This window comes from Sinohyriopsis cumingii, chromosome 8, assembly GCF_028554795.1.
Source record: "Sinohyriopsis cumingii isolate HCF-2022 chromosome 8, ASM2855479v2, whole genome shotgun sequence".
Taxonomy (NCBI): Eukaryota; Metazoa; Mollusca; class Bivalvia; order Unionida; family Unionidae; genus Sinohyriopsis; species Sinohyriopsis cumingii.
Window position 1 is genome coordinate 21731606 of NC_142968.1, and position 12869 is coordinate 21744474.

Consider the following 12869-nt stretch of genomic DNA (forward strand, 5'->3'; position numbering starts at 1 on the left):
ATGAAGTCACGATTTCTGTACATCATGCTTGCGTTAGGCATTAGTCATTGAAACCATCACACGACTGTGACGATTTAACCTAATTATGTATCATTCGTGTAGTGTATACACAACAAAATCTAGACGGATGAAAAGTGGAATCGAAAAATATTAATTTAAAAAACAAAAACATTAGGTTTAAATTATGTGATTTAAAAAAATATATATTTATATAAGAAAACTATTGGGCCTTGTTATTAAGTGATCTCATTCCTGTCATGTTTTTTGTGACTGGGAGCGTCTGCTCAACCCGGAAATAACGCCACCTGGTGCAGGTGCTCGACTTGTTCCCAGCACAGGATAAGAGATACAATCTATAAATTTTACTCATCAATTGTTACAAATGATCTTGAACACCAGTCAAGAATTTGTGCGCTTGCGCGAGAGAAGCCGAATGTGAAATGATTCAGATAGAAAACACATCTTGACAATTTTGTTTTATTAAAATCGACTGTAGTAGGATAAAACTCACAGAGTGAAGTCTCCTGGGAAGAATTTTGCCAACATGTTACACTTTTCTGTGATATGTAAATATTTTATATTCTGTTTGTTAGCAGTGGAATTGACAGGTAAGCATTACAAAAGCCAAACCACTTGTATGTCTATGTACACTTTTATCACCCCATCATGGTGGGTGGGGAATATAAACAGTGCTTCATGTTCATGAGTAGGTGAATTTGTATTCGTCGCATGTAAGTCGTAATTTCAGACACTTGATAGTGTGCATCACATTGAGGTCCCGATTACAGTGTCTAGATAGATGAAATGGTCTCGAGCAAGGAATAGTCTTGAACTATCATGAACCAATAACTTTTTTATTCGAAAGATAACTCAATCAAAATTCGCACACATGTAATGCTATTTGAAAGAAGCATCTGAAAGTTTATTTTATGAAAATATGTCAGAAATTTTATTTTTTATGACTTTTAAATGTCGACTTAATACTGTTTCAAAATGAATTCTTTTTGTGACAAAAAGTGGTATCATACCCAGCGTTTTTTTTATTTGTAGAGATATCAAAACCAAATTTGGCACATTTATAAAGGTTAATTAGCTGTTTATTAAATGTTTTGTTTTTTTAAAATTTGGACCACAAAGAGATTTTCTAGCTTTTTTAATATATTTTAGCAATTTTTAACAAGGGAGGACACTTCTCTCCTTTCTTGTGCGACCTATTTAACAATAAATGCTTATATTTCAAGCGTCATTTTGTGTAGTGTCATAAATTTGGTACTGATGTTTAGCCCAGGCATTTGACTTTGTATGCATATCCGAAGTTAGGCTTACTATCATTCCTTTAAGGAATGCCAGACCATTCTCTCATGCTAGTACTCAATATCGTCATGATCGTGTGTGCTTAATATGCAAGAACAGTGTGCTTAATGGACTACTGCCTTCTCATTGGCAGCTGAAAATAAGTTATAAACAAATGCAGGACATCATTTTCTTGTAACCAATGAGAGGACAGTATTCCATTAGCAGGATTTCACTTGCATAGTAAGCATCAACTTCCATCTTGCACCCACAACCCCTCAATTGAAATCAAAATAAGTTAAAACACTTTATGGTAATTACACATAAAATCCTTGAAGGTATGTATTTTTAATTGATTGAGCTTCAAAGCTAAGCTAAAATTAAAGCAGAGCAGAATCTAGTACTATGGAAATCAAGTTTCTGAAACTTTCAAAACAATTGGAATCCTCAATTCCAGCAGGTTTTTGGAACATAATGTGACTGCACTACAAATTTAGTATATCAAGAGTTTATATTAGATGTTAATTTTAAACTGCCAGTGAAAATAAACATGTGATTCGGCATAATAGAACACCCTTGAGAGTCCATTCAACGTGGACATGATAGTGATACTGTTGTTTTTAGTGCAGTAAGAATTGTGTCCCTTGCTGGTTCATGCTACTTGAACTCCCACAGAGAAGTTTTGAACTTTCAAATGGGGTTAACCCATATCTAGACTGTTAGGTGGTTATTTATGTGGTGGCTTTGTTCATAATTTTCAGTGTTCAGTTATACAATATACATGGCTGCTATGAACATAATTTACCTTATTCTCTAAACATGGTGACTAATTTATTACCAATAAGAAGAACTCTCCTTCCTTGCATTTTTGTTTCATTTAATTATTTTGTAAATGCAAAAGAAAGAAACCAGCAACAGTGAGAAAGGTCTTAACTGATACAGAGACTGAAATATAACATATAATGTGCAGTGTATTCATAGGCAGCTGTTAGAATCATTTATAAACATCTTTGGTATGATGCAGCCAGGGTTCAAATCTTCCACATCCAAGGCTGATGCTCTAACCACTAGGCCACCAGAGCAGTCATCTAATATATGCTGTTCGCTGGGTCTTTCTGCCTCTGTATTCAGTCATTGTAAATATCAGTACATTTTCCTGCCACTCTGCAGCTAGTCAAGTCTTGGAACTTGCCGCCAAGCCATTGGGTCATGTTCTTCAGATGTACTCTTAAAATGACAACATCAGCCACTGAATTTTCTCTTTGTAAATATCAGCACAGTTAAAATGATCATTTGATCAACACATTTTCCCACTCAGCAGATGGTTGAAGCAGGACTGGCAAGCCCTTGAATTTGCCGTCCTGCAAATGTGTGTGTATGGAGGACTCCTTTAAAAGTGATTTTCTGCCTCCCAGGTAAAAAAATGGTTGCATCCAGATACGTGTGATTAAGCATTTCTGATACCTCTGAGTATTGTAATCTAACTGGTGGAACCCACATCATCCAAAGATGAGGTAATGGTTTAGCGTAAGAAAAACATAGTTTGTGCAGCCTTGGTTGAAAACACAACTGGCAACGTTTTCAAAAAGAAGTTGAGTGAAGAATGTGACAGTTAAGATGCCATTATAATTTGCCATATATATACAGAGGCTAAAAAGAGCCACCATGACCAAATGTGCAAAAAGCAATAACTTTCAGAACAAGGCATGATGGGTTGCCAGAACACAAACTGCTGACTGAAGGTCCACAACACCAGGCAGATTTGAGTACATGGTTGCAAAAACATTCTTCCAAACAAGACATAGCAGTGAAAGTGCAACTTAAGTGTCTGTGTACATTGGCTGAGTGTAGAAGACATCCATTGTTTTAAAATACAATTATCCTCTTAATTTAATACACAACTTAGCTGCTGAAGAAATTGATGCCATTGGCATTTTGAAGAATTCACTCCACTTCCACTGTAGCTGGTCCTTTGACTTTCATTGGATTTACCTGTTTTGGTCCTCACTCTGTGCGTAGCACATAGATTCACAGATACGTTGATCTCATGATGAGTACGTCTCAGAATAATATGCCGCAGAGATAATTCGTCACAGGAGCTATTTTCTCCCTTTTTAAAAAAATATAAATAGAGACAACCTAAATTTCCTGTTGTTTATGAATACAGGGACTTGAATTATCCCCCTCTCATTATCAGATCTTACTATTGGTGCTAAACAGATGCTTAGGCTATCAGTCAGCTCCACATGTCCTATAATGATCCTAGTTAGTTTAATGGCTAATTCATCACGCATTAACATCACACATTAACACCATATGAGGCATAACGGTTCTGAGCCAGCCTTAATTTACACAAGTGAATAAATGAGATACATTACATGGCTTACTATGTCATTTCAGTCAATACACACTGTCCCTTAATCATATGTGAAATCTTCTAAATTCGGTGAATTCACACGGATTCTCGTAACTCATATTAACTAATGTAATGCATGAAATTCTTAGAACCTAATTCTTATGCAAACAATACGACAAATTCAAACATTTTGTCAAACTTATCTAAAGAACTCAACACAGTTATACCTCATAAAGCAGATTGATATACGAACGTAGAAATTAAATTCATGCAAATATAAGCAAATCAGCAAAGCTTTATATATGGCATCAACAAATTACGTGGAATTGTCACAACTACCTTTGTGCCTTCAGTGTTCCTTGCTTCTACCGCCAGATTTGTTTGTCGGTTTTTTCTCGACAATAGCTTTCTTGGACAACAGTTTTACGAGACAATTTTTCCCAAATTTCTCTCGGATTATTCTTTACACTTGTTTTTCTTTTGCAGAAAAGCTTAGACTGATTAAAATTTTCAATGTGGCGATATTAAAACTAGGAAATTTAGTGTGGGAAACATGCCCCTTATATAGCGTAACCAATCAGGATTAAGTATATTTGCCACCTTTTTCCAGAGGCGCCAAATCTGGGGTCAATTTGACCTTCTACATTGTGACTACGGGTTAATGGAAATTCTCAATTTGTGACTTTTTTACCATGAAATCAAAGTTTACCATGCCCTAGTAGTCCGTTTGGCTGCTGTATAAACAAATGCTTAATTAAGAATAAAATTCCCCCCCTCGAAAAGCCAATACCAATCCTGGCAGTCACATACGGCAATTCTCTGGTCTCAACTAATGTGTTCTTCATAGATCGCCAGAAATTTGCCCCTGTACAAGCACCTATCAAACTTTGTTGAGGATAGTCTTATACGCGACATGCAAAAATTTGTCATTTGTGACAGCGGTGGCAGATGAAAGCACTGACAATTATCCAACAATAAATGCCTTGTCATATATGCTCAGATTATGTCTGATGACATGAAACCTTCAGCAAGATTTTTAACAAATATATAATGTTCAGATGCTTCTGGCTTTAGTCACATTATATAACTATTTTCTTTGTGTATTTAAACAATGTAATTATATTTTAAAAACTACTGAAAACTGATCATCGGCTAGAATAAGACCCATAGGTTTGGATTTTGACTCTGTTCTTTGCCTTGATGAGTCAAATGACTTACGTGAAGCCATTTGTAGATAAAAACACTGGGAGTCTTTCAAATTTCAGAACAAAATTGTGATGAAAAATTACTTGATGGTTGAAAATTTAGATTATATTTTTTCGTTCCCACTTTTTTTTAATGGAAAGAGAATTTTCTCCCATTTTAGAATAGACGCTTAATAACTATAAAAGTGGATTACACACAAAATGAAAACAAAAGCACTCATCATTCAACAAAATGGTGTCAAGCAGATCTTCTGCATGCTGGTCAGCTTGAAAATCTTGTTATTGCCATTTCTGGATGGATAGTTGTAGCGATATGTGGTTTTCAGTTAAAGATTTCCTGTGTTATGCATTTGTTCCTAAATGTTTTCTTATTTCATGGTGTTTATTTTTTTGTATTCATATCGTTATATGTTTTTTATCTTATAGGTGTTGTCTAATGTGAAGTGCTTAGAGCTTCTAAAGATTAGGCGCTATACAAAGTCCTCATTATTATTATTATTATTATTATTATTGTTGTTGGATTTTGAAAAAAATTATTTTAGGGTTACAAGTCTTTTACTGATAAATAGAGAACAGTATATGGAAAGAAAGTAACGACAAAATTTGATACATCAGACCTCCTGACCAGAGACTAGGAAGTGGGACCCTCACTACTAAAATTTCAATACAGTGTTTACTGTTACACAGCAGCTATAACTTTTCTCCCAAGAAAATATAATGGGGTGGGTTGGGAACCTGGCTTGTATATTTCTTCGAAATATTTAAAAGTTGGGGAGTAATGAACTTACCATTACAAATTGAGACTGACTTTAAAAGCCATGCTAAGTGTTCACCTCTGCGTGGATATAGCATTTATGCCAAGAAAAGTTGCTGTAGGGGGCAGATTGATCTCTACATTTCTTATTATTTGAATAATATTTGTTTAATGGACTTGTTAGTGATCTTGGAGAAAAAAGTTTGAAAAAGAAATTATTTTTAAAAGTATAATAGAAGAAGTTATTGATTTGAATTTATTTGTTAGACAATCCAGATCCTTTTCCATAGTGTTAGTGTTGTTTTCCCAGTGGATATTTGATTCTTTTTCCCCATTTCATTCACACACATCCAATCTTCCAAGAGCCTCTCGCTGTCTCTCACCAGACTACTTAAACACTTTCTTAAAATTTCATGTTTTTTTTATGCAAAAAAAATGCACTTTGTTATAAAAGTGCAACTTCCTTCAACAAAAGTGCCCCATATCCCCTACACTCTGTAAAAAATACCTAGCTGAATAATGATATCAGATACATTTATGAAGTACTAAATGCTCTCAAAAGTAATATCATGACCATAGTCAGGTTATCTGTGCATGCACGATCACTTCCTGATGTATTTCCTGTATGTAACATAAACATGTATTTATTGTAAACATTGACCTCTTGTGCGTAACTTCCTGTTGTTATGATATGGCAGATAGTTTAGTCATACATGTACTTGCTTTTTTTGATTAATAAAAACACATTAAACCATAGTGCATAATATATAACATTTTTGTGTAATGAGATTTCCAGGAACTGAAATATTGCATAAAACTGAAATTATAACTTCATACTTATAAAATTCAGAACAACTTTCAGATATGTAAACAAAATTTTCATGAAGATATATTGCATGTTCCAGCAGATTTTAGTCATTATCTGACTTGCGGGCTACCAGAAACAAAGAATCTGTTTTGCACAGCGGGTTCAATAGCCAAGAGAAATCATTTTAATGTTAAACTATTCTGCTCAAGAGTCATCTGGGATACCTAAATCCAACAGATGATAGCCCAACCTATGTCTTCTTGTAGCCACTCTGAATACAAGACTTGCTGGACCCAGCCAGAAGTCAAACTTGTACACTTCCTTTATATTGTATGTAAATTTCAAGAAAGCAACATATAACCCCACTTACCCATGAAGCATTTTAACGTGTTCCAGCTACCTAGCTTTTTTATTACCCAGGTACTTGGTTGTGGTGCACACTGTTATATGAAAGGATTGATCAGAAACAAACACTGTAGTGATCTTTCTGTAGAGTTACTAAGTATGCATGCAACTTGCAGCTTGTTTTAGCAAGAGTAAATCAGATTACTTCTTGGCACCCATATATATATATATATATATATATATATATATATATATATATATAAAAGCAGGGAGTCTTCACAATTACCTTTTCAAGCCAGCAAACCTCCAAATACCTGGCCAACTTAATTTCAATGGCCTACAGAAAATAACCAAATATTACACTTACCATATTTCTAATGATGACGTTAGACTGCCATTAACCAAACATGTATTGGGTTAAAAATAAGAAAAGCATTGTAGATGTAATTTTCTTTAATTTATTCCCTCATAAAAGACTATATAATAGAATTTAGAAGTTATTCTGACATCTCCATTTCATAATATATAAAAAAAATCTTCACTTCATCAGTTGTCTGACTCCAAAATGTCTCCAACTTTTTTACTTCACTTTGATGGTAAAGTAAAACCTGTCTTGAAAGACCACTGTTATGTGAGATCACCTGTCTCGAGAGACTCGGTTCTCCATGCACAGGTTTATTGATTATATAGTGTTATGACCTTTTATGAGAGACCACCTGTCTTGAGTGACTATAATTTTTGGCAGAAGGGGTGGTCTTTTAAGACAGGTTGATCTGTATGCATTGGCTAAAGTTTTTACAAATGTGGATGCTGGCTCGTCATTCATTTAGCTTGAACCAACATCCAGGCCTTTTGCTTTAGTGTGTGTGTGTGTGTGTGATTTGGATTTTTAATGTAGCTTTAACAATTTTTCAGTCATATCGCTATGATGTCTGCAGTGTGGCAGTTTATAGTGATGTCTAGCACTGGGGCATCATGCCACAGACATGTAGATTAATGTCCCAACCAGTTCTAACACTAACCTCATTGCTGAGCACCAAGCGAGGCAGCTGTTGGTACCATTTTTAAAGGTCTTTGGTATGACTCAACCAAGAATCAAACCCACAGCCTCCCACAGCCAAGGCAGACGCTCTTACCATTAGTCCCGGACCGGAGTGGTCATTTTTGCTTTAGTAAGAAACACACTGTTGTACAGAGGTTGGTTAAAACTCCTATTATATTTTAATAGGGTTAGTAAGAAACATATTGTTCTACAGAGGTTAGCTAAAGCTCAATGACATTTTACTAGGGTATGTGCAATTCAAAGTTTATAACCATTTTGCCATATTCTGCTTGCTTATACAGGAATAAACAAGGTACTACTATGCTATTAAAAGAGAGATACAGTTTGCAAGCATTTTAAAAGCCTGGCGAGTTTAGATGGAGTTTGTTTTGCATGAAGAAAAGTACAGGATTTATTTCTCCTTGTCTTACCTCAAATTTGGGTTGAACGGAATACCATCACCTAGTTTGTTCATAGAATCATTTAGCATGCTGTGATTGCAGTTCATCTGGCATTTACATGGTCTTTTGCCATGTCTGCCTCCTCCCCAATATTGTACAAAATTCATTAAATGGTAACAACTAAAAATACTGTTAGAAGTACTGAAATTGGGAACAAAATAGGATGGTGTCAGGAAGCATTGAATTCAGATACTTAGTAACTTGAATAATTCAGTGCCCTCCATCCACAATGTGTGGGCTTGAAATATGCTTCATGTGCTGCCTGAATGAGACAGCCAGTTGGATATGTCCAATAAGGATGGTACTTATGATTCTTCACAGTATAAATATCTGGGTCAGTATTGATACTTTTAAATGGGGGACTATGATAATGATTTTGGGGTCAGATGGAGCATTTGCATTGATGGGCAAGGAAAAAGGAGCAGCAGCAATATTGAGAAGGGAAAATCTTCATATGCATAATGTTCACTGTGTTGCCCACAGGATGGCACTGTGTATCTTCCAGGCCGGAGAGAAAATAGAACCATTAAAAAAGCATCAGCAAATATTGTGTGATCTTTTCTACTATTTTAGGGGAAGTAGTCAAGAAGAGGCTAGACTACATGCCATACAGGAGGTTTTAGATCAACCATGTCTCATATATAAGGAGCTCCATTCAGTGTGGTGGTTGTCTTACTTTAGTGCCCTGACTGCTGTATATAGAACTCTTGGTAGCTTGCTTACCTACCTTGCTGAAGCCAGTCACAAGGATCACAAAACTGGAGGGATGAAGAAAAATACAGCTACTGAAAGTTTTATTTCTACAACATACATGATGATGGATGCAATGGCACCTGTAACCATTCTCAGCCAGTTCTTCCAGAAAGAAAATGTGGATGTGGCCCTTGTGAATGTGTAAACTGATGAGTGTATTGCTGATCTGCAGAAGGTATATAGCTTTGAAACTCCATACATGCAAAAGCTCCAAGAAGACCTGAAGGGCAGTAAATTTAAGGAGCATCATCAGGTCACAAAGAACAACTTCATCCTGGAGAAAATCACTAAACTCTTCATTTACTCATTAGTTGAGAACATTTAGTCTGGATTTCCAGCAGATGACCTACTTAGCAAGCATTGGTATCAGCATGATGTCAAAAATAGAAGTGGATACATACAGAGATGAAGAGATTGACAGGCTGTGTACATATTATGGATTTGGATTTTTTTTAATAAATGTAGCTTTAACAATTTTTCAGTCATATTTCAATGATGTCTGCAGTGTGGCAGTTTATAGTGTTGTCTAACACTGGGGCAAAGTGCCGCAGACATGTAGCATGATGTCCCACCCAGTCACATTATCCTGACACCAGGCCGACCAGTCCTAACACTAACCTCTTAATGCTGAGCGCCAAGCAAGGTAGCTGTTAGTAACATTTTTGTAAGTCTTTGGTATGACTCGGTTGGGGATCAAACCCACGACCTCCTGCATCTGAACCAGACGTTCTAAAACTAGGCCACCAGAGCGGTTGTACATATTATGGAGAAGCAAAAACTGTACAATGGGAAACTGATGGAAGTATTAAGAGAAAAAAACATCAGAACCTGTTATTCACTCTGTTAAGGCAAAAATAAAGTTGACTTTCCTTAAGAAAGTAGTTCTTGCTGAGAAGTACCCACAAGATGTGATGTGTTAACTGTAGGATTTAATTGACTGCCACCACAGAGAGGATTTTCCAAAATTGCTCAAGTTAGTCGCACTTGCACTAACAGTAGCAGTACAAACTGTTGGATGTGAGTGTGTGTTTTCTTCTCAGAACAGAATCCTGGTTAAAGCTAGAAACAGGCTGAATATTGAGACTCAGTACAAATTGATAGCTGTAAAACTGTGTACTTTGCCATTTGATTACAAGTCAGTATTACAGGCCTGGAGATCTAAAATGACAGGCGAATTTATGAACTAAATAAAGTGAAGGAGTTGTTCTTGTAGTTTATAATGACCTTGTTGTGATAATTCTGTATCATAAAGAAAAATAATGCATCTCAATGTGTATGCCATTTATTAGCAGAATCATTGTACTTATTACATTTGAGCAGGACTCCTTGTTTTAACATATGCGAGTCCTGGGACTCTTTGGGATGAAATTGTAGATTGATCACTGTCATTGGTTTGCAGCCAAGGTAGATCAGTCCTGGACATAAAACCACTGTAATTTTCATTGCCCTCTGATTGTATGTCATTATATTGTTATAATTGAGGGAACACGACATTACCTGTTTTAATATTATGTGTTTTGTGTTTGTCGAGGTTTCATGCCAAGCACAAACAGGTTTTCTTCTTATTATTGTGTAAATGAATTGCAAAAATAGTAGTTAAGTAGTCATTTACATATTAAAATTAATTAATAAACAGAAGAAATTTGAACGTGAAATAGCTGTAGTTGTTGAAAAGAAATAACAGTATTTATTATTAATATGTGCATTTGAAATGGGATTTATGTGTGGATATGACTTCATGGTCATTTGATAAAGTTATTTAAAAACAAAGTAGGTTTTAAATATGGTGACAAACTTATTTTTGTGTGAGATATGTCAAAATATACAAAATTGTGATTAGCTCATGGCAAGTTTATGTATTATTAATATACAATCCAAGAGCCCGACGTCCGGAACTATACATTTTCGAAGTCGAACAAGTACACGTTTCCAAGACGCTGGTACGGGACAAGTGTGGCATACTGTAAGCATTTGATGTAGTCATTCATGTCCTATGGACAAAATAGATAAATGAATCTATCTTCATTTACTCAGTCACGTCTTTTGTTAAGTCGGTAAGTAGTCTCTGACAGTTGTCGCATGTACGCGAGTTCTCTTATTGTTTGACTGCATTTTAGGCTCAGCGACCAAATTATCAGCCAATCAAAACAAATCTGGCGTGATTAATCGGCTGAACTTGTATGTTTACTCAACCGATACTCATCACAAATGGCTGACGAAGCTAAATGTTGAAATATAAACAATAGCCCGAAGGAAAATCACGACAAGTGGCAAAAGTCCGTCAGATTACTCATATTACCTATATCAGTACCGGACCCGTTTATCACTCCTTCTGGCTATTGATAATTATTCAACATTTACGATTCGTCTAGCGGAAGCCACAGGTCATATTCTTGAGCGGATCTCTCGTGGACTTCAATCCATCGAGTCCGTGCAATCAAATAATCAAAGGCATTTTATGGTCACGGTGCCCGTTTCCTTTATAAACTGAAATGATGACCGTAAGACGCTTATATATATTTTTTAATAATTGGTTATGCCTTGAATTCGACTTTAAGGTGCGATAGTGCATTTGTCAAATTATGTGGTATTTTCTATTTGTATATTATAAGTTTACGAAATTATTTCGCGAGGAACGTCATAAAGAAGATTCAGACAAGGAAAATTCACATAAAAGAAGTAGGGTAAAACGTAAGACTGTCACTGTCAGAGGTAGACCAACAAGTAAGTCTGTGCTTTTTTGTTGTTGGCATTACTGGTAGCAACCAGTAATATCAGATAAAAAAAAGTGGCGACCAACTTGTTGGTCTATGTCAGAGGCATCTATTCTTCAAGAGACATAAGCCATGGACTCTAAAGGAAAGATGTTTTGCAGTTTCATACTAAACTGGCCATGCACATTCATCAGTGGAACTGAAAAATTCAGTATTTAGTCCAGCAAGTCTGATGACAATATTAGACATGTATGCCATGCAGCATTATACACGACATTAGTGAGCATGTGCACAAAAAAATACCTGAAGTTAGAGTTGCATACACATCACTAGGAAAATGTTTTAAAACTAAATGACCCTGAAATGAAAAACAAATGAGTGCTCGTTTTAACATAGCCAACACATGAGTACAATATGGAAAACCATTTTTGATATAAAAATGCGCTGTCCACTCTTGGAGAAGAATGGTCTTCATGCTAATTATAGGAACAGATTGAGGGCAAGAGACTTTGTTCCATCAATTGATTTAGTCTTGATAGAAGAAATTAGGGATGGTCTAAATTACACAAAATTACTTAACATTCTTGAAGACAGAAGTACTGATACAACCATATTGGTGCAAGAAATAGTGTACATAAGATACATACCTTGACAGTAAAAAAAATATTAAACATTAAGCCATTTGAAGTAATAAATATGTTGTACAATTTCTTTTGTTTTTTAATATTAAAATACATCTTATCAGATCTAGACGAGAGACTGAAGGTGGGGGCACACCATTTCACAGAGTTTGCTGCATTTTAATCATAGATATGGTATATCCAGTGCCCGCCCTGGGACACGCTTAAGCAAGCACACACTTGCACTGGTCATGGGTGCTGCATCCTGTTTTAGTGCCAAACATATTTTTTTCAGGTGGTCTTATTTTAAATGAGAATATTCTTTTGTATAAAGTTTTACAAATTATCTTGATAAATTTTATTATTCTTGCTGTAAAGTACTGTATTTGGTTAAAATAGATGGGTAAATCCGTATTTACTGTTACTTTTAGTAACTAATTGCAGTTAAATATGATGTTATCTTTAGACCAGTGGCAAACATTACAATCACCCACAACAATGAAACCCGGTGTGTTCAT

At 35.6% G+C, this 12869-nt stretch overlaps 1 protein-coding gene across 4 annotated transcripts in view; it reads left to right on the top strand.

The window, feature by feature from the left end:
* Window positions 1-402: 402 nt before the first annotated feature.
* The window catches only part of LOC149793122 (disintegrin and metalloproteinase domain-containing protein 10-like), a 122217-nt gene continuing 109750 nt past the window's right edge, over window positions 403-12869 (top strand). For 2 of the 4 annotated variants that reach the window (XM_089967031.1, XM_089967028.1), the window contains exon 1: window positions 403-608. In XM_089967031.1, coding sequence (XP_089823157.1) covers window positions 545-608 — 64 coding nt within the window. In that variant the 5' untranslated portion in view covers window positions 403-544. Of the gene's footprint in view, window positions 609-11501; window positions 11519-12869 lie in introns of those variants that run through there. The other 2 variants (XM_089967030.1, XM_089967032.1) reach the window with 2 other exon arrangements.